This window comes from Podarcis liolepis (assembly GCF_965112155.1).
Source record: "Podarcis liolepis genome assembly, chromosome: 15".
NCBI classification, from domain to species: Eukaryota; Metazoa; Chordata; class Lepidosauria; order Squamata; family Lacertidae; genus Podarcis; species Podarcis liolepis.
The window spans coordinates 44,455,260-44,477,240 of NC_139566.1; the positions used below are offsets into that span (position 1 = coordinate 44,455,260).

At 42.3% G+C, this 21,981-nt stretch overlaps 1 protein-coding gene across 2 annotated transcripts; it reads right to left on the reverse strand.

Annotated features, from left to right (window-relative positions):
• Positions 1 to 1,862: 1,862 nt before the first annotated feature.
• BRI3BP (BRI3 binding protein) lies at positions 1,863 to 20,973 on the reverse strand. 2 transcript variants are annotated; one of them, XM_083476762.1, is made up of 3 exons: positions 20,635 to 20,973; positions 11,867 to 11,969; positions 1,863 to 7,234 (listed from the first exon to the last, which is right to left on the reverse strand). In XM_083476762.1, the coding sequence occupies exons 1-3, from the start codon at positions 20,836 to 20,838 to the stop codon at positions 6,816 to 6,818; spliced, it is 726 nt and encodes a 241-aa protein (XP_083332888.1). In that variant the 5' UTR covers positions 20,839 to 20,973; the 3' UTR covers positions 1,863 to 6,815. The 2 variants fall into 2 exon arrangements, with proteins under 2 accessions (XP_083332888.1, XP_083332889.1); XM_083476763.1 differs by lacking the exon at positions 20,635 to 20,973 and adding an exon at positions 12,853 to 13,137.
• Between the last annotated feature and the right edge of the window lie 1,008 nt (positions 20,974 to 21,981).

Consider the following 21,981-nt stretch of genomic DNA (forward strand, 5'->3'; position numbering starts at 1 on the left):
AATGTAGGAGTCAGGTGTTTAGTGCTGTGGCGCCTGATTTTTGGAATTCCCTCCCCTTGAATTTTAGACAAGTGAAGTCTCTTGTATTTTTGGCACCTACTAAAGACCTTCCACTTCCAGCAAGCCTTTTAAGTGGAGAGCTTTCTCAATCTCCACCTGTGCTGGAATGGTTTTTAATATGTTCTTATCACCTTTTCCCACTCTGGGCTCCTTTGTGAGGAAGGGCAGGATATAAATTTAATAAATTAACAAGCATCAACCATTTTTCCCCGACCAGCCAATATTGCAAAAATTAATATATAAGGTACTGCCTTTATGATGTCTACATCTCCAAAAGTCCTGGATGAAGAGGCAAGTTCTATTTTTGTTCAAATTTTAGTTGCCATTTTGATGCCACGGTCCTGGTTCCTAAGGAGGAACAAATGCCTTTGAACTTTGCCTACACCCTACCCATCTGTCAAAGGTTGCTCTGGGAGTGGGGAAGGTTAGATGGTAGGTAAACTACCTGGCAAATCCTATTCTGCTGCAATAATGGTTACTCCTTGATGGGGAAGCAGCATAAAACTCAAGGTGCAGACACCCCAAGCCTCCTGCAACTTTAGCTTTCTGAGTGATCTGGTGTTAACAAGGATGCAGACATAACCATTCCTACAGCCTCCCAAATTATGGTTTGGAGAACCTATAAAAGAGAAAAATTGAATAGTTACCTAATACAGACAAAGATTTGGGTGGGTGATTATGGCATAAGGTGGTTATAAGGTAGTGCAGGAGAGCAAACCACTTTCCTTGCACAAAGGAAGCATTTCTTTCAAATAGTTCCTTATTTATAAAATTCATAAATGGGGGGGGAGAGAGAATGATGAGTTGTGTGTGGAAAGAGAGAATGATAAGTTGTCATTGCAGAGACTGGTTAAAAGGAAATGGCCAGGTTCAAAGGTTCTGTATCTTGGATTACCAGAAGCTGGATAATACATATAGCATCCAGCTAAGTAGACCCACTGAAATTAATGAACCTAAGTTAAAGGTAAAGGGACCCCTGACCGTTAGGTCCAGTCGTGGCCGACTCTGGGGTTGCGGCGCTCATCTCGCTTTACTGGCTGAGGGAGCCAGCATACAGCTTCCGGGTCATGTGGCCAGCATGACTAAGCCGCTTCTGGCAAACCAGAGCAGTGCGCCGTTTACCTTCCCGCCGGAGCGGGAAGGTATTTATCTATTTATCTACTTGCACTTTGACATGCTTTCGAACTGCTAGGTTGGCAGAAGCAGGGACTCAGCAATGGGAGCTCAGTTATGCCCATATTCTGAGAAGGACTAACACTGGATACAACCCAAAACAGATTGGTGGTAGCTCCTGCCATCCCATTTAGCTTGTGAGTTTTGAGGGAAACTGTATGGCCAATGAGGGCTGGGCCAGATAGACATGATCTGACCTCCACAAGGAACAGAATCTGTCTCTCAAAAATTCAAGTTCTAGGATGCTACTAATCTAGTGTGTGGCTTGTTGTTTTTATACCAAGGATGAGAGAAACACAATAACCCTTGTGTTGTGTCTTAAAAGCCTCAGGGGACCTTCTCCACAAAGCCCACATGTTGCATATTAATGCAAAGCAGGCTCTAGACCTGTTGTGCTCAATTCCTTTCCTTGCCATCAAGAAAGAGCCATCAAGAAATGCACCAGACTCTCCTGCAACTAGACACCGTGAAGGAAGGTCAATGATGGGCATTGGTCACCTGTCACCTAATTATGCCCACCTTTACTGATGAATCCATGATAAGCTTCCGAAGTGCCCCGGGGTTCTCTTCAATGCATCCCCAAAATCATGGGAATAAAATCTTCCAAGACCAACCATTGCATTGCAAAGTTACAGTAAACATTTAAAGTTTAATTGGTCACAACACCATAATTCAGTTGTGAAATCAGTCTACAAATAGTCCACTAAATAGTAGTACACTGAGCTGGTGGTCAGTTAATAAATAAGGACATGAATAGCAGTTTCTTTAAAAAAAAAAAAAAAGCTTGAGATCATTATGGCTACTCAACATTATTGTGAGCAAAACCTAGTGTTTCCCTAAAGCTCATAATTAAAATAATACACACATTTTCTTCAGACCATTTTTTTAAAAAAACCAAAAACCAAAAAAACCAGAACACACAATTTTGGTATATAGACTTTTTAAAACTACCTAATACTTAAGATCAGAAGTCCAAACAGGATACAAGGTCACTATATTCAGTGCTGATAAACAGTGTCACAATCAACATTTTTTCCCTTGCTTTACAACAGAAAAATATTTCTAACATGGCAATTGTCATCATAGCTCAATGGAATCATCCAAGTTTAAATTCACATGCAGAACACAGTATAACTTCATGTTCTCCAAAAGGGGGGGAAATAGATAGATAGGTCAAGATAGATCACTAGCTGCCAAATACAGATTATTGGGATGGTCCATGAGTCACAAGGAAACAAATATTTACCTTCATCAAAACAAAGCTACAGCAGAAGCAGAGGAACTGTCCACATTAAGCAGATTACATCTTGGGAGGGCAGAATATGCCACTAAGCTACAGTAGTTTCGGTACACAGTACTTAAACATCCAATATCACTTCTTAAAAAGCAGTACATTCAGGAAACAGCAACTCTGTTCTATTTATCACCACAGCTGATACACAGATTGATGTTTCCACTACATTTGTGAACCACTGGTAAAGCATGAGGTTCTCTCAAGTAGTAGCTTCCAGGGAATTAAGTTAGTTCATTTATCAAGCTGAAATCAAAGGTGGACACATGCACAATAGTTTCTTCCACACTGGGAGTGCAAATTGCTCAACACAAGTTCACATTCATTGTGTTGTGTCTCACTGGGCCAAACTTCTAACCATAGGCAAGAAGTCCACAGTGTCGCCTTCACTCAACATTTGCTCTAGGGTGTGAATTGCCCTCTCCTTTCTGCAGTTTGCTTTAGCCATGATGTAGCACATGTGGCCCTCTAGATTCTGTTGTTCTCCAGCTCCCATCAGCTTCAATCAGAATGGCCAGCAGACAGAGATGATGGGAGTTGTGCTCCAGCAACATCTGACAAGCAACAAGTTCCCCATCCCTGGCGCTGTGCTTTGTCTCCCTTGGCCCTAACCAAGAATGCCTTAGAACCACATGGTTAGCACAGATGTAGTTTAACAGCCATGGAAGGGAAAAGAATATTAACACACCAGAGAAGTGCAACAAGGGTGAGTAAAGAGAGGACATATGCAAGCCTCCTAGTTAAGACATCTGGAATGTTCTCCCTACACTTACTCATTATGACTTTATATGGTTTTGGCTATTTTTAGTTTTGACACTAATAGGCTCCTTTGTGAGGAACTTCTTGATGTGAATGCAAGAAGACAGCTTGTAGAGGAATAAGCAAGGCAGCCCAGCAATTCTAACCCAAATCCATGCTAGGCAGCAATGCCAAAGCAGTGTTAGTGATTTTATTCCTGCCAATGACTGACTGCCTTGCCCTGCTGCTTGCCCCTTGAACATTCTTGTCTCTCAGTGTATACATTGGTTAAATGAGGATATAGGTGCTTTCTCTTCTCTTAAGTGCCTCTAGATATAGCAGCAGCACAAAGCAGAGAAGTCTGACTCATCCCATGGGATGAGATTACGAAGAAACAGAACAAAGGAGCCAATTACAGGAAGAACAATGCTTGTATCCTATAGAACTTGAGAAAACTGTTAATATAACATCACATTTACCTTCAAAAGTGTAATAGCTGCATTTTGTAATAATGGTCAGAACATTTTTCAAGTACACTGGACAATAGTTTGTGCTCCTCTCTAATTTTAAAAACAGACCATACATAAATGGAGAAGGGGGGAAGCTAGGAAAACACACACCCAGTTTTACTTATACTGTCCAAGCATAGTGTGCAAACTATGTACATCAGTATTTCTCTCAACAATAACCTTATACAGTGAAATGTTTTTGTGTATAAAAATATATACATTCTTCTTGCATTTACTATAGCCATGGTGAACTAATTTTAAGCAATAGGGGTAATAGGGGTTTTATAGAGGTTTTCTCAGCTAAAAAGAAATCCAGTTTTTATACCAAGGGTATATTTTTCCAACAGTAGTTATGAGCATTTGATTGCAGAGACTGGCTGCAGTCCTCTGTATACTTATTCAGAATCAAGTTCCATTGTGACACTTACTCCAGAGCAAATAACCAGCAAGGGATGGGGAGGGAAGACACAAATATTGATAGTTGACTTACAGGCATAAGCTGCAAAATCTTTTTTTTTTAAATGATATCTGGTGGCTCTTTGTGGTTTTCAAAATCTGAAATGCCAATAATTGTGTCAACATAAACAGCAAGATTTTTAAATATCTATATATCATGTATAGTTTGTTTACATACAAAACTTTTAGCAACTTTGGTATTATCCAGCTAAAGCAATAGGGTAGCTTAGCCAAATCCTAGTCAGTTCTATATGCATTCTATGAATGGACACATGTAGGCAGGATTTGGCAAAGCACTTTCCAAGCTTTCCTGCTTTTTGTCTAGCATGCTATTTAAAAACACTATTTTTACAAACAAATGCTAAGGGTCAGTAGATAGAACTTGGTTCTGAGGCAACAGAAGGTCACTTTTTTGTAGAGCACTTGACTGCCGCATCACTATTTCATAGGCATGTTTCACAGCACAAACCCCATATCATTATTTGGACAAACTATTGCTGATCCCTTGGTTATGATCTTAGCAGTCTGAATGCAAGCATCCTCATCAGAGACCCACTGTGTAGAAGCAGATTTCAAGTGAAAAAAGCACCAGATCTTCCTGAAAGTGTTATTATTTAATTTAATTTATTGCCACTTAATGGTCCTGAGAAAGATTTCAGCAGCCAATGTCTTTGCAATATCATTTTATACACTGCTCCCCCAACAAAGAAAGAAACCATGTAGAGCAGGCTTCCTCAAACTCAGCCTTCCAGATACTTTGAGACTACAATTCCCATCATCCTTGACCACTACTGGTCCTGCTAGCTAGGGATCATGGGAGTTGTAGGCCAGTAACATCTGGAGGGCCGAGTTTGAGGAAGCCTGGTGTAGAGGGTCCTGACAGGATCCCCCACCCCACCCCCCTTTCAAAGACAGTGGTGCATAATTTCTGTTTAACATTCCTTCTGCTTGGAAAATATTTTATCGCAAAGGCCAACTCTGCACTGTCACCACTGTGCAAAATGCCTTCATTTCCAGTCACTTTTATTTAACTAAAGCTGTTTTTTGTTGTTAGTAATTTCCAGCTTAAGTGGCATTAAAATAGGTGGGGATTAGGTAGGAGCAGTGCTTTCCCCCCTAGAAAATAAGGTGCTGGTACTCACTGCCTAGAAATAGCTGGAGGAAGGAAAGTCAAGTGGGCTAAGGGAAGGAAGCAGCAGGGCTCCAGGATCCTGGCAGAACCTTGTGCCTCATTCCCCCAAGCCCAGGAAGAGGCAGGAGGCTCTGACAGGGTCCAAAGGCCCTCCTGTTTCCTTTTTAAAGCCCGTCCGTCTGGCTTTTGGAAGAAGATAGTAGGGCACCAGGATGCTGGCAGAACCACGTGTCTCATTCCCCAAGCCCAGGAAGCGCTTGCCCAGCTTGGGAATGAGGCACAAGTCACAAGGCTCTGTCAGGATCCTGGTGTCCTGCTCCCTCCTTCCCAAAGCCAGGCAGGTGCGGAGAGCGAGCGAGCGAGCAAACAAGCGGGGGTGGGGGTGGGCTAGCGGCAGCAGTGGCAAGATGGTGGCTGGGAAACAGAGATTGTGGTATGCTGTACCACCACATACCACCTCAAAAAAGCCACTGGGTAGGAGTATTAGGAATGCTTTTAATTCCCATTGTATTTGTGGCAAGAGGGCTTTTGCAAGAGGTTCTGGAGGTGTGCACCTTTACACTTTGCTAATGGAGATCCTGCATGAGTGGATTCACTGCATTCACTACAAAGGAGCAAGAATGCAGCCTTCTGCGTGAGCTGCTCTCTCTGATGAGGTCCATGGGAGAAACTCTTACAGCAGGGATAGGGAACCTGTGGGCCTGCTCATGTTACTGGACTCTAATATCTACCAGACTCAACTATCATGGTCAATGGCCCACCAAAGTCTGGAAGACCACAGGTTCCCAATCCCTGCTTCAATTTGGCCAGCTAAGGGAAAAACACAGAAAAACCCACAAGTTCTTCTTTAAAGAGCACTTTGTGTCCCACAGATGCCCTCCTCCCTTGCCACTAAGACCCATGGTGTGTGATCTTCTATTCTAATTAGAAGAAATTCCTTCCACTGCAATCATATAAAAAAGGCAACTTGAGGTAATGAAAGTAAGTCATTGGTGAGAGCGGGGGGGGGGGGGGATTAAATTATAAAAATGAGAAGCTGACCCCCACATTTTTCATAACGAAAGCATTTGATAGAATTATTTAAGCTTTCTCTCTTCAAAATGTCAAATCTGCATAAACCTCATTTTAATTTTTAATTAATTTTAAATAGACTACTCAATATGCCTTTATAAAAACCTTTTACAAAATATGTTCTAAATGCTTGGAAAAAAGTAAGCGGATAAAATTCTACTCATGGAGGAAAATCTCTGAATATACAGCTAAAGAATCTTATCTTACAAGTGCATTTTTTTCTTTCAGTATATTGTCTAGATAAACTAATGTTAACATTTAACGGCTTAATGTTGCACATTGTTTTATCCATGTTGGCTTGTTGCTTCACTAACTTTTCATGAACTAGAGACAGTGCTTGGTGATTTCCTAGAGAGCTGGTGTTGAAAGTGAGATAAACCATGTTTCATTGGTCACCTCCTCGATCCATGTTTTCGATCACCCTAGAAAGACGTATGTTCAGGAGTCGGATCTGGCTGTCAAGATGGTCAATCTTCTCCTCAAGGGTGCTGTGGCTGTTCCTCCTCCAATAGAAGCCAACAGGTCCGGTCATGAAATAGACAGCAACTACAAAGCACAGTGGAAGGACAGCATGTTCTGGCTCACCTTCATATTTCTGAAGGATGTACACACAAGAAAGTGCAAAGAGGGCGACCCTCACGATCCAGAAGAAGCGGCCACACAGCACATGTAAGAGATAGAAGAAGAACCCAAGGAGGAGAGAGACAAACCAATAAGCAAGCAAGATGGCGCCAATCAGCAAAAGAGCACGGGTGGGGTTGTTGGCGAGGGACCCAGGGCTGAAATAATGGGTCAAGTTGGAACCTGAAAATTCAAACAGAGAAAGCTTTATTTGATATAATCACTACCTTTGTAGATACAGCTATGAATAATACCATAATTAAAAGCATAAGGAGAAAACTCCTAAATGATGCTTTAAATGCAGGAAACTATTTCAGCAGAAGAATGAAAGAGTTGAACATATATAGTAGTTTCTAAAGATGGCGGCAGGAGAATAATACACTGCCTCACCTCCTGTAATGCTTACCAACGATACAAAAGAAATTATTATTTATATACATTAAAACCTTGCAGGAAACAAATTTAAAAAAGAGGAAAATAAAAAGACAGATTTCTGCCGCAAGGAGCTTTCCCTCTAATTTTTGATACTGAGGGAGACAGAATGAGTGAGTGGAGGAGGGAGAAAAGGAAGGATAAAGATAAGAAAATGCTGGGTTTTTGTTTTGTTTTTTGCAGTGAAGGGAAAGGACTATAGGATTAAAACCAAAGAGTTCACAAGAAAAATAGGTTTGAGGAAGGATTTGAAGGGGAGCAAAGAGGTATTCTGGGCAAGACCTCTTGGAATGGAGATCAGAGAGGGAGAAGAGATGGATCTTAAGGGACCTTACATCAAGTCAGACTATTGGTTCATCTAGATCAGGTATCCCCAACCTTCAGCCCTCCAAATGTTGTGGACTACAACTCCCATGATCCCTAGCTAACAAGATCAGTGGTAAGGGATCATGGGAGTTGTAGGCCAAAACATCTGGAGGGCCACAGGTTGGGGATGCCTAATCTAGATCACTACTGCCTACAATGCCTGAGAAGTCTTTCACATCTCTGCCTGGAGATACCAGGGATTGAATCTGGGACCTTCAGCATGCAAAGAATGTTCTCTACGACTGAGGTACAACCTATTCCCTCTTCCCTGGTGGTACTCTGCTTCCACTGAAGCAATCCAGGAAACTAAAATTCCTAATTTTCGACAGGGCAAACATAAAATGCCCTTCCTCCAACCCTGCCGTGGGATGGCATAATCAAACTCTTAAGGAGATGCATTTACAGCTGGCGTTAGTTACAAGCAGCACTCTGTACCCCCCAAGAGAATTTCTTGTGTAATATTTGCATTTACACAGGATGGGATTAAAGTAATGGGTCCCACTAGTGGAAGCCAGCACAAATGGACTTTCCCCCTGCCTGCACTTAGCTTGAGGTGGGGGTCGGGGGAACCCCCAGAACAGTGTGTGGGGAGGAGGGGAAATTGTTCCACCTGGCAAGCTGAAAAGCTTGTTCTGATGGAATGACTGCCATAGCTCAACAGAATCCCTCCCATAAAATCCTATTCAAGTCGCTTACTTGTACACTATCATTGACGGGGAGTTGTTGTTGCTACATGGGTAGTTGTAACTACTGGCCCATAGTTCCTGAAGGAGGAAGTCAGATAAAATAACATTCTTATAAGAAAGAATGTCTTAGGCTGCTGTGTACATTTACTTGAGAGAAAGCTCCAGTGAACTTAATGGGACTTGCTTCTGAATGGATAGGCACATGATTGAACTGCTAAGGCTTCTATCCCAACTACATATTTTAACTATGTGATCCCCACCCCACCCCACAACATCTGTATTTTGTTTCTAACACCTATACCAGATAAGGACTGTGATTTATATTTTGTACCGATATGTACAGGTTGTGTAGTTCTAGCGTTAGGCAGTCCTTGTATATGTATTCAGGGGATAATTGGATCTATAACTGTTAAGGAGTGTAGGTAGCTGTCTTCAGATTGATTGATGTACAGGTGTGTTAGTAGATGTGGATAGTGAGTGCTAGGCTAGATCTAGACACGTCAAAGAAGCAGTTCAGTTAAACTTGTTGTAAACTCATACAGGGAAATCTGGTAGGGAAAGACTTGACTCCACAGCGCCATCTGGTGTCACAGCGTTATATCACATATAAAACACATATAAAACACTTTTTCTTTACCAATCTAGCTGAGTTCTTAAAACTATATTAAGTGAGTGGAAATTCTGTTATGGAATTTGACATTTTATAGTTTGCACTATTTATAGATTTTGATGTTTTCCATTTAATGTTTATTATTTTACATATTTTTCTTTGCAAACCACTTTATATTTTTTCTGATGAAAATTACTACTACTACTACTGCTGCTGCTGCTGCTGCTGCTGCTACTAAAACTTCACACATAAAACTTGAGAGAGCTTGGAGAATGCTGTGTGGTCCCTGGTTCAGCTGTGAACTATGAATGTAGCTACAACTGAATGGAGCAACTGTAACTGTCCAAGGAACAGGATGGCAGAGGTTCATGCTATGGTTTGGGGCAGCTGCTTCCACAAGCTGCAGCAGTACTGCTGATCATTGCATGGCATCTGGGCCAGGCAACGTCCCAATTCCAGCAGCCCCAGCATTGACCAGGGAGGAGTGTGTGGGAAGTGTTGATGAGCTGGGTATGGGGTCTCAGTGGTTCTACCTGTTCAAATATTGGCAGAACCAACTGTCCCATCCTTGGAAGAGAGTGGGCTGACTGAGGGAGGGAGATGCTCTGAGGAAGACTAGGGTGAAGTCCTTCCCCTCCTACCCCAAGTATGAGAAGTGGTAAATGAAGGTTAGCTGTGTAGAAGAACAGAGTAAAGTTAGGAGGGATATTGCAGGAGCTGATCTCTCAGCAGACCAGGATGAAGGGCTCAGAGTCATGAATGCGTAGGAAATAAAGAATGTAGCAGAGAAGAGGCCAACAAACCCAGAAGAGCGTTTCCAGTGAGCCCTGTTCAGGCATTCTCTCTTCATGCGTGAAGGAACTTTAAAGCTAAATTTGCACACCCTTTCCCCTTGTTCCTGCCAGCCTTGCCTCCATGCTGTCCATGCACTGGGGGGGAAAGGTCTGAAGTGAAAAGCCTCCCCAACACATGGAGGCTGCCCACTTCAGCTGAAACCATGAGCCCATGGGAGCAGCCTATGCTTGATGTTAAGAATAGGGCTCCTTTTAACACACTTTCCCCCTTCAAACGAATTAATGTGTGAGGAGTGACAACGATGTTACAGCATCCAGAAATAACTTATGATGACTGGAAGCTGGAAGCTAATAGCTAGAGCACCAGGCTCTCAAAAATGCAAGACCATACACTAAGCCAGGGAAGGCAACGACTGCCTGGATCTTGCAATAATTAACAGGGGAACAAGGTGGCTTTTTGCACAGTACGGCAAAGTGAGAAAGAATTATCAGAAGTGTACATAGTTAGAAAATTATATTTAGACAATAACTGGAATAATCCAGGCATTACAATAAAAGAACTGGGGACCTTGGGGCTCAAATTATGACACAAAACCCTTCAGGCAGCCTCAAAGGATGGTTTTATTGCACAAGTAAAAGCCTTTGCTCACTTTCTACTTCCCAACAAATGCAGATAAACTAGGACTAAAGCTACCTAGACAGAAAGACTGGCTGCCCAGCTATCTGAAGCATGCAAAATGTCCCAACCCAGGAAAAAGTTCAGGAAACAGGGGAAGATAGCAGAAGTTCGAATTCTGGGCAAAGGTTTGCTGGGAAAGGTCCACCCAGAAGAATTTATAATAACCGAGACAGAAGCGGATGAACTTTCTATAAGTTTCCCCCACCCCAACACCAGTGCATTATTATTAAAATCCCCCATAGCTCCAAGTAAGCAATTTGACATAGTGCACCTACAAAATGCATTGTCTTAGAAGGGATTATATATAACATAAATATATCTTAATGACTTTTATCACAACAATTATTCTGTAGGGACTACATCAATTTACTTCATCAAGTAAGGGGGAAAGGGTTTTTAAAGGGCTTCTTCCTCTTTTCCCTTGAGCAATTACAAGAAGCAAATAAACCACAAGGCAGTTTTCTTTCCTTTGCCCCTTTCAGAGGGAAAAAGGATGTTGCCTAATGTCCGATTGAATTATGCTAACTTTTCAGAGAATGTATTCAATCCTGCATCTTAGGCAAGAATCCATCTCTAGGCATAGTATAACTGACAGTGCAATCCTATAAATTTCTACTTAAAAGCAAGCCCCCTTTGAATCCAACTGGGCCCATTTAAGTATTGCAACCTAAGCCACAAGCCCACTTCCCACCCATACCATCAATGACTTTTATCTGTCATATGCCTTCAGGGGATGAAATTAGATATCTTAAGAGATGACCTTGGTTTCTGCTTGTCCTTTTATTTATTATCCCAGACTCCCCCCCCCCCCCAAAGAAGATCAAGGTGGCAAACAAGATATCTTATGGATGCTTTTCATCAAGCGCAGCATGATGGTGTGGTGTGGACAGGATCTAAGGAGATGTGAAGGTTGACCCTCGGCTCTTTTGGCCTTCAACCATCCTGGTTAATGCCTGAGTAAGAACAACTGCCTTACAGCAAGGGAAGGGTACCTTTCCACCTGGCAGACCAGATCCCTACCTTCCCCCACCCCAGGAGGTCAACTTTAACATGTTGGTGCCCATACTTACCACTGTTGAGAATCAAACTATTTATGTTTCTTCCATCGAATTAAGGAACTGCACATACCATTTTGCTTCAAAACTACTTCATATTTAGAAAACCTACCTTAAAGTTGTTCCAGAACCTATGAGTTTATTAAACAGTAGAACTGATGAAGGAAAAACCAACTCTGCATTTCAAACGTACCATCAATCCCAAGGACATCCAGAAGATCAGTCCATATTCTCCAAAATGTATCTACTAGAACATCCACACCATATACAAATCGCTCTGTCAGTTTGGAGAAAAACTGGAAAAACAGAGCAGAGACAAACCTTAGAAGTTTTATTCCACTTACAATACTTGAAGAATTTATCACCCCAGCTCTTACATACAGTTCTTAACCTTAAATCAAATGTACAGATGCAAAGGCAGGCACAGTATTTGAAAGTGGTAGGAGAAGTGTTCTCTGCACTTGATCAGAGACACACTTATTCTAGGTTTGGACCCAAGTTCTGAAAATAAGTTATGGGGCTGAACCCAGAAGCTGTTTTACATAGAGTCAAACTGTTGATCAAACTAGTCCAAAAGTAGTGTTCCCTGACTGGCAGCTGCTTTCCCAAATCTTGGGCAAGTAAATCTTAGCTGGTCCTGCTACCTGAGATCTTTTTTAAATGGAGGTGCTCTAGACAGAACCTAGGACCTGATGCCAGCTAGCACGTGCCACTGAGACATGAACCCAGAAGTGAGATACTTCACAGGGTTGGGAGACAATAACTTATCAATATTTTGCACATGAACAGCTTTATGCTATACATGACTTGGGCATGCTGAAATCTGTAGATTACAATGGACTGAAGCAAAGCTAAGATTAGGCTTTAAATATTTGCTTTTTCTAGTCTACAACTGAAACAATTCCAAAAAAAACCAACAACAACAAACAAACAAACACTTTCAACCAATTCATTACAGGTAATTTGAGAAATATGCACTCTTGGGATCCTCACACTCACAGAAATACCTGACATTCCAATGTGCAACTGTCAAGATTTTTAAGGAAGGTTAATGATATGCACATGTCACTATTTTATTTTGCAAATGAAAGCAATTTCAGGCAAACAGCACAAAACTGTTAAGTATATTAGTGGGGGAAAGTGAAATAAAATTATAAACATGCTTTATTCATTACCAACCCAACCCAATGGACTCCCATCATTCTTCTGAATTAAATATGTGTCATCAAGGTCTCCAGTATCTTGTGACCTATGGTGGAGATTAAATGAATGAACAACTAACAATGGCTGGTAAGCTTCCTGCATGCCACAAAATCTTGCCTCTGATTTTTCTTCTTCCATCACAATTCTTCAAGATTTCTCTTGGAAGGGCTACACTATGCTTCACTTAAACCACGCTCCTAGAGTGTGTGGTTTTTTTAAAAAAGAACCCTTCTGTGCACACTAGCTACTGCTCAAACATGACCCTGGTAAATGAGCTAGAAGAAAGCCTTGTGAAAATTAACCAAGTATTCAATGTCTATCACTCCTATGTTACTGTTAGATGAACCAATTATACCAGGTTCCAGTAGTAGATAGGTAGCCGTGTTGGTCTGCCATAGTCAAAATAAAAAAATTCCTTCCAGTAGCACCTTAAAGACCAACTAAGTTAGTTCTTGGTATGAGCTTTCGTGTGCATGCACACTTCTTCAGATACACTGAAACAGAAGCTTCTGTTTCAGTGTATCTGAAGAAGTGTGCATGCACACGAAAGCTCATACCAAGAACTAACTTAGTTGGTCTTTAAGGTGCTACTGGAAGGAATTTTTTTATTTCAATTATACCAGAAGATTGCTTAGTATTCTTCCCATGTGTGGATTACGGACTGGTCCACATATGCAAGATGAGCTGGTACCAATTCAGGCTGCTTTTTTTAAAAAAAACCCACTCACCAAGTAAAAACAAACAACTATGCCACAAGGAAAAGGTGTCCAAACTAGCTTTTTTCCAGATCTGGAAAAACATTTTTTAACCTAGGAGAGGCCTTTAGCTCCTCCCTCATAACCCAATTTCCATTGCCCTCTTCTGCCCTAGCTCATTTGCCGTATTCTACTCTGTGATATAAAGATGTCTGCAAACATGACATGAAGGCTGGCATCATCAACCCCACCATGTGGGAATCCCTTGCAGACCACAGTGCTTGGAGACAGTCAAGTCGTGCATTTGCAGCAGCACAACCGGATGCCTCCATTTGCCCCAACTGCAACAAAAAATGTCTCTAAAGCCACAGCAGGTGCTGTAGCCTTCTAGCAGTTTGACCTCACCCTTAAAGGCGCACTCCTCCATCGTCTCCAAAGACAGGCAGGTGGCAACCAACGAACTGTAATTTCCACTGTTTGCTCCTCCTTCCCACTTGTGCATCTCCATGCAGCTGAGAATTGTGTACAGATCAGCAGCGGCCTTCAGACATAGGCCGTTTCCAGCCGTACCCAGAGACCAAATCTCAGACTTTCCACATGCAAAGTATGTGCTCTACCACAGATTCTGCCCTTTAATGTTCATTTTATAAACTGCATGTATCCCAAGTCTGTCCTGCTCCACCAGATGGACAAAGAATCTGACTCACTATGAGGCAGCTTCCTATGTTCCCAGGATTGCAGCATCTCCTCCTCCTCCAACAATGTCTCTCTCTTACTGCCTTCTTCATTTTCAGCTTTCTCCATCCTTACCACACTACCCATTTTTTAAATCTCTGAGCTCTCCATATTACACCTCAATTTGCTGTCTATGAAGACTGCAAAGTCCTGTGGATAGGGGCTGCATAATCCCTACATCTATCCACCATGCCACTGGCAGAATATAACCATGTTGCACAATAACAACTCAATAATAAAAGTACATGACTTCAGATAGAACATGCCTGAAACTGCAAGCTACAGAGCAGTGGTTTTTAAATCCTGGGGCTCCTTGGTGAAATTATCAGCTCCCCCTGTCCAACAATTTCTGATGTTCCCCTGCAATGCACAATCACAGGGAAGTGTTAGAACATTTTGTGTATACACTCAGTTGCCCAAGAGGAGATGCCTGGCTAGTACCCCACAAGAACTGGCAGAATGCCTTACATGGGATTAATACACAGGAATTCCTTGGCAAAGAAATAAAACAATGTGGGTCTGATAAGCAATTCTTCAGAATCAGCAAGAAGTAGGACAACTCCAACAAAATTTTGCTTTCTGGGTTTAATTTTTGAGCATCAGATATCAGGTATTTGAAGAAGTGTGCATGCACACGAAAGCTCATACCAATAACAAACTTAGTTGGTCTCTAAGGTACTACTGGAAGGATTTTTTTTTTTTGTTTCGACTACAGCAGACCAACACGGCTACCTACCTGTAACTATGATTCTGTGAGTTGGTTTTCAAGACCTGCACTTTGAAGAGACTCTCAGGTATCAGCTTATGATGAATAGGAAGGGGAGGCGGCACATTTTCCATTTTTCTAAAGGCACTAAAGGAAAATGAACCAGTGCGTTCCCTCATGTAACAATAAGCACAATTTCATTTAAAGGATAAAAAGTATCCCTTATTTCATAACATTTCCTATACACACTACCCTCCGCCTATCTAATTTCCCTTCCCCATAAAGAGGTATCATTTTTGGAAACATGACCTTTCTGCTGTGGTTTCCGTGGACAAGAGAAAGAGATGGTGACAGCATCTTGGCTTCAAAGCTAAGCTTTGCAATCAAACAGCACCTTCACGCAGAAAGGGAGGTCACGAAAGGAAAAGCATCAATTTCTGTGCTGCTTTGGCAGGATGTCAGGCAAGTACTGCCAAGGAGCAAAAATACAAATAGTGTGGGTATATGTCAAAGACAGAAACAAGTCTTCTAGATTGAGGCAAGGTCATAAGTTGGGGTTCCCTTTTTCCATAGTGTCCAAAAAACTTCAATTCCTGTCCTCCAGGTTCAAGCTCAAAGGAATCCTTCCATTTCTTATAGGTGCAGCAGGTTGGCTATTCAATGCCTCCACCTATGTATTTACTTAAGGGATTTAGTATATCCTGCCCTTCAGCAAAAAAAGGGGGGGTCCCAGAATGATTTACAAAAATTGCCAGTGATAATAAAGTCCCCCCTTTCAGGCTTACAACCTAAAAGGCATGACAAAAAAGGAAAAGGAATTGAAGGAGGAGAAACCTTTATGTGCAATATGACTCAAAAAAAAGCACATTCCAGTTAAAGAGATTTCCATTGGTTCCTTAAAGTAGCAGCCCAGGAAGGAATTTCAGCAATCATTGCTGAGAAAAGCTGCACCCACATTCTCCATTCTTACAGAGAATTGATACAAAGCTTTACTGTCTGCCTTTCACAATTCAATCTCTAAGACTAAGTCATGGGTGCAACCACCCAGGGCCATCTTTACCCAGGGTGCAAGGGGTGCGGGGCACCCAGGCGCTGAATTCCAGCAGGCACCCGCAACTGAAGCCGCCTAAGCGCTTAACTATCTACCTGTTACAAAATAATAAATAATTTTGATCAAGCTAGAAAAACAAAATACATACATACCTAGGTATTACCGAAATGTATACCTACTGTTTCACTAAAGGACTTTCGACTTTGTGCGCTCATTTACCAAAGACGTGCCGGACCAGCAGTGGCGCTTGTCATTCTCAATGGCGCCGTGCACACGAAATTAACTCTTAGATCAAAATATTGTGTTACGTATTGTATTGAGCTGCCGCAGCTGCGCTACTATGCGGCAGTGGGGTCAGCAGCACCTTTGACACGACTGATGTTTCTCCTAAGTAGATGCCAAAACAATACTTATAAATTTAAGTGTGGTGGTATTGTGTACTTAAGTATAAGTGTATTGCAAATAAATGAGCAAATAAAAAAGTTTGTTTCTTTTTCCTCCCTTCTTTTGTAAACAAGACATAAGGCGTAAGCATGGTGTCTGACTTAAGCATAAATTAAATTGGGGGGCGCTGGGCAGATCTTTGCACCCCAGCGGCACATATGCTAAAGACGGCCCTGCAACCACCCATAACCGTAGTCTAAGGGATATATTTTCTCCTAGAGAAGCTGCTAGGAGGAGGCAAATGGATGAGGCAGGGGAGGATACCAAAATCTTCCTCAGTTTTCCCATTTTGATTTTTTTAAAAAATATATATTTATTAAGGTTTTTCAATACAAAAGGCATATTTAGTAAAACAACGTTGGTTATTTAGCATCTTTTCATCATAACTTTGGACTCCCTCACTCTTCCCCCACACACTTGCATCGTTATAGAATTATTTCCAGGCAAATTATCATTTTGTTCATAGTCTTTAGATTCAGTCATTAAAATATAGTTAAACTTAAATCTAGTTTAGTGATAGACAATTATTTCTGTTCTGGCATCCCTGTCAACATTCAGCCAAATTACAATATTTTTGTAAATAGGTCTTAAATTTCTTCCAGTCTTCTTCAACTCTCTCTTCTCCCAGATCTCGAATTCTGCCGGTCATCTCAGCTAGTTGCATATAGTCCATCAGCTGCATCTGCCATTCTTCCAGAGTGGGTAGATCTTGAGTCTTCCAATTCTTAGCGATCAGTATCCTTGCTGCCGTTGTTGCATACATAAAAAATGTTCTATCCTTCTTTAACACATTCTGGCCAACAATGCCCAAGAGGAAGGCCTCTGGTTTTTTGGTAAAGGTATACTTAAACACCTTTTTTAACTCGTTATATATCATCTCCCAGAAGGCCTTCACTCTAGGGCAAGTCCACCAGAGGTGAAAGAATGTTCCTTCATTTTCCTTACATTTCCAACATTTATTATCAGACGAATGGTATATCTTAGCCAATTTAACTGGGGTCATGTATCATCTGTATATCATTTTCATTACATTTTCCTTCAGAGCATTACATGCAGTGAAGTTCAGCCCAGTGGTCCACAACCTTTCCCAATCTTCAAACATAATATTATGCCCAATATCCTGTGCCCACTTTATCATTGCCGATTTAACCATTTCGTCTTGTGTGTTCCATTTCAGCAGCAAATTATACATTTTTGAAAGTACTTTAGTCTTAGGTTCTAACAGTTCTGTTTCCAACTTCGATTTCTCCACCTGGAATCCTAACTTTTTATCATTCTTAAATACTTCTTTAATCTGAGCATAGTGTAGCCAGTCTCGCACTTTATCTTTCATTTTCTCTAAACTCTGCAATTTCCAATTGTCTCCATCTCTTTCTAATATCTCCCAATACTTTGGCCAGTTGGCCTCCATATTGGCTCTTTTTCGGGCCTTAGCCTCCAAGGGTGACAGCCACCTCGGAGTTTTATTCTCCAGTAAGTCTTTGTATCTTGTCCAGACATTAAATACTGCTTTCCTGACAATATGGTTCTTAAAGGCCTTATTAATCTTAACCTTATCATACCATAAATATGCATGCCATCCAAATGCATTGTTAAAACTTTTCCCATTTTGAATCCTCCTCCCCAGGTTTCAAAGCCAGGGAAAATGGCCACTTCTGCACTGTTATTTATCTGCTTTCCACTACTCAAACCCCAAGGAGCTCTTCCAGCAGAGGGGAAAAAAGAACACTGGGCTCCTGCAATATGAAAATGTGAGTAATGTGTTCTTTGGTCTCTGCAGCCCAGAGAGATGTCCCACTAACACGCTCCCATGAATTGCAAGGAAGGACAGTGCTCCATAAGAGCTGGATAGGAAAAGGAATTTTGACAGCCAACCAATACACGGGTCAAACCAGTGGAAGATTGTGTGCAAGAGGGAATTTTTGACAGGTGTAGCTTGATATAAAGAGGTGAAGAAAAGTTGCATCAATTGAATGGATGTTTAAATATATTCTGCTCAATCAGACTGAAATTTGCCTAATTTACAATCTTCTGGAAAAAAAACCAAAAACCCCTGCAACCAGCTGGTGACCCAGCAGAAGTTGGCTTGTAAGGTCCACCATTTACCAGCTCTTGAGTCCTGACCACTTTCAATGTAGAAACACACAGCATCTCCTCCCCACCTTTTATAAGAGATCATTACAGTATATTGATTTGTTTATTAGACTGGACTGCAGTCATTCAGATAAAATCATTGGATTTTATTTATTTAGTACAGTAAATTGTGTAGAATATCTAGTTGTCTGATGCACTTCACAACAAATATTTCAGCTCAATTAATCTATTGAAGGCACCATGCTGAAATCATTTCAGATCCGTTTAGGTAAAAAGCTAGAGGTCACTAAGAAAATATTATTTATCATTTATCAGGCTGCAATCCTATGCACAGCTATTTAGGGCTTACTTCTGAGGATTGCAGTGGTACCTCAGTTTTCAAATGTAATCTGTTCCGGAAGGCCGTTTGAGTTCCAAAATGTTTGAAAACCAAGACTCAATAGGCAACAGCTAGGTCTCCAGATCTTGCACTCAGCCTTGTAGCATTGTGCAACTTCCGAGGCTTGATCGAAAACTGAATCATTTACTTCTGGGTTTTCAATGTTCAAAAACCGAAACATTCAACTTCCAAAACGTTAAAAAACCAAGGTACCTCTGTATAGGATTGCAGTGTCAATTCCTCTTTTATCTCTTGCCCCCTTCCCCCTACTGTTGTTATAAATGCACTTACTAAAATCATTATCATAATTGGTTCAGGTTAACTTATTTGTCAAAACCACAAGGTCATAAAATTATTACTACTGCTATTTATTTCAGTTCTGAGTGTTTGTCAAAGCCAGAGGTCTCATTAAAAAATAGGATTATGTCTTATACTCTTCTAAGCTGCCCACAAAACATGTTTTGGACAGCAACAAAACTTATAAAAATAAAAATACTTAAAATTCCCCTTATGGACACACAACTTAAAAATGGGTTAAGCAGTTAATAAATCATATAATAAAGACATTAATTATTAATTTCAAATATTTGTGCTGCCGTGTCAAATCCAACAGAAAATATAATTTTTGCTACATACGTAGGCTGCAGCGCTGTCCCCCCTTCACCTGGGAGCAAGTCCCATTGAGCTCAACAGGGCTTTCTTCTATACAGGTATAGCAGATAGGGCTGGGCTGTTAATCCACCTTACACCCCTTCAGGACCCCCCCAAGCCCTATTCTTATCAGTATTTAAGTCTCACCATTACTATTTCAGTTCAATTCATTTGTCAAAACCACAGGGCCATATAACTCCATTCCTATTGCCTACTCCAATGATTATTTTGTGAAAACAAGGTCGAAAAACATTCCTGGTCCTTTCTTCTTTCATTATTCCTTATTCCCATTGCTATTAGTCAATTATTTTATCAGTGATGCTATCATAAAGGCATTCTTATGCCTTACTCCTATTCCTCAGTCCTATTTTTACTATATTCTGCCAAGGACAAGCTCCAACTCCAGTTATCACCCCTACCGCTCACTCCTACCCATCACTACTGCTACCATTTTAAACAGAACTGCATTTTATTAGCCTACAAAAACGAACCCAATACGAAGATCTAAACAAATGCTGTGACAGAAAGGCTGAGAGCAGCAGTCGCCACTGAATTGGCTGCGCGCGCGAAGACACACGGACACCCGCTTCTCCCCCCAGCCCGGTTCACACGTACTCTTTCTCTACTGCTCGTCAGGCTGTTTTCCTATGTATTCTTTTGCAAAGGAGTCCGCTTGACTGTGGCTGCTCTGGACCAAATTCCCCCAAGCCATTCAGACATTCCCTCCACCTCATTCTTCGGCAAGGAGAATCTTTGCAGCCGCTGTCAAGTTGGGGGTTTCCCGTGACGGTATTCTTCTCTTGCCACGAGACGAGCCCCTCTCCTTCCTGACGGAGGGCACGGAGGAGGTTGCCTCCCCGGCCCACTGCCTCGCTCCCCGCGCCCCCCATCGCAAGGCACCTGCCCCCTTTTTATCCGCTGCTATTAAACCGGCATCCGCGTCCCCCGCCCGCCCGGGAGCGACAGGGCTGCCCCTCGCCAGGCCTCCCCGCCGGCGCCTCACCTTCTGCAGGGCGCGCACGTTCTCCTCGCCGAAGAGGCCGCTCACGCCCTGGTAGACGCCGCTGGCGGCCCTCCGGAGGCTGTTCTGCTTGTCGGCCCCGCGGCCCCGCGCCGACCGGGCCCCGGGCGCCGCCAGCAAGAGGAGCCAGAGCGAGAAAAGGAGCAGCAGCAGCAGCCGCGCCCGCCGCCCGCCTCGCGCCGCCATCTTCTCGCGCGCGCCGCCGCCGCCGCCGGCCACCAGCCGCGGCCTACTCGTAGCGGCGAGCGCCGGCGAGGCGAGCGTGAGGGCGGCCGAGGCCGTTCAGGGCCGCGCTCCCCCCGCGTGGTGGCCCGGCCGCCTGCCTTCCCGGCGGGGCAGCGCCCCCTCCTGGCGGCCGCCGCCTCGTCGCCTCGCCTTCCTTCCTCAGAGGGGAGCGGGCCTTGCCCTGGAGACCCCGAGCGGCCTTGTCTTACTCCACAACGCTCGCTTTTTACGGTTCATTTCACACCCAAAGCCCTGGTGGTGGTTGCTTGAATGTGTCATTTATACCCGGCCGAAGTGTGGGAGGCCACCGCCAGGCTTTTCCCAGCTTACATTGCAGGGGTTGGACTAGATGCCCTTTGGGCGCCCTTCCAACTCCACCATTCTAGGAGTCCAAATCTGCCTTCTGTGGGGCTTCCTCCCTGGGAACTGTATAGAAATTCAACCTAACTACTAAAAAGGGAATTGTGGGCAGTGCTGGTGGTGCCAGGCTATTTTGCACCCTAGGCAAGGCTACCTACTTGCACCCCACCAAAATAATATTCATAATAATAATAAAATAGAAATAAAAACTCACTTCAGTTTTCAAAAAATGGATGCCTTGTAGGGGAAAAAAAGAAAGGTGCAAAGGTTAAAACTGTAAAGTTTATTTTAAATTTCAATAATATGTAACACAACAATCTTTGATTATCTTCTTCAAATACAAAATAAAATGTTTTTGGCACACAAATAATTTTAATAATGTTGTGAATTGTGATGTTAAAATTTAAGTCTCTTAAAAGTTTCGATTTCAGGTTCATGGAAATCTCACTGTGCGTGCCTTTTCCTTTACTAATTGTGTTACTAATTCCTTCAGGTCAAGTGCTGAAATTTGCAAGTTATTTATAAGACACAATAAAAACTATTCTGTATAAAGCTGTGTCCCTCAAAGATCAATCAATCAATCAATTTCTTTATTCGACCGATAGTCAGAATTAAAACATTACACAATAATTATAAACTATAACATCATAGGAGGTACATAAGTAAGGTAGGGCCACAGTACTAGACCTCTCACAGATAACCCACGTCAAAGCATTCAGTTATACGTTTCCGACACTTGAGTGC

What these genes read in the sequence shown, in the direction of transcription:
- BRI3BP (XM_083476762.1), bottom strand. Translation starts at nt 20,838, where the DNA reads ATGGCGGCGCGAGGCGGGCGGCGGGCGCGGCTGCTGCTGCTGCTCCTT. An exon ending in ACGTGCGCGCCCTGCAGAAG is followed by an intron (nt 11,970 to 20,634) that starts GTGAGGCGCCGG and finishes CTGTTTTTCCAG; the next exon opens with TTTTTCTCCAAACTGACAGA. An exon ending in GGATGTCCTTGGGATTGATG is followed by an intron (nt 7,235 to 11,866) that starts GTACGTTTGAAA and finishes TTGAATTTTCAG; the next exon opens with GTTCCAACTTGACCCATTAT.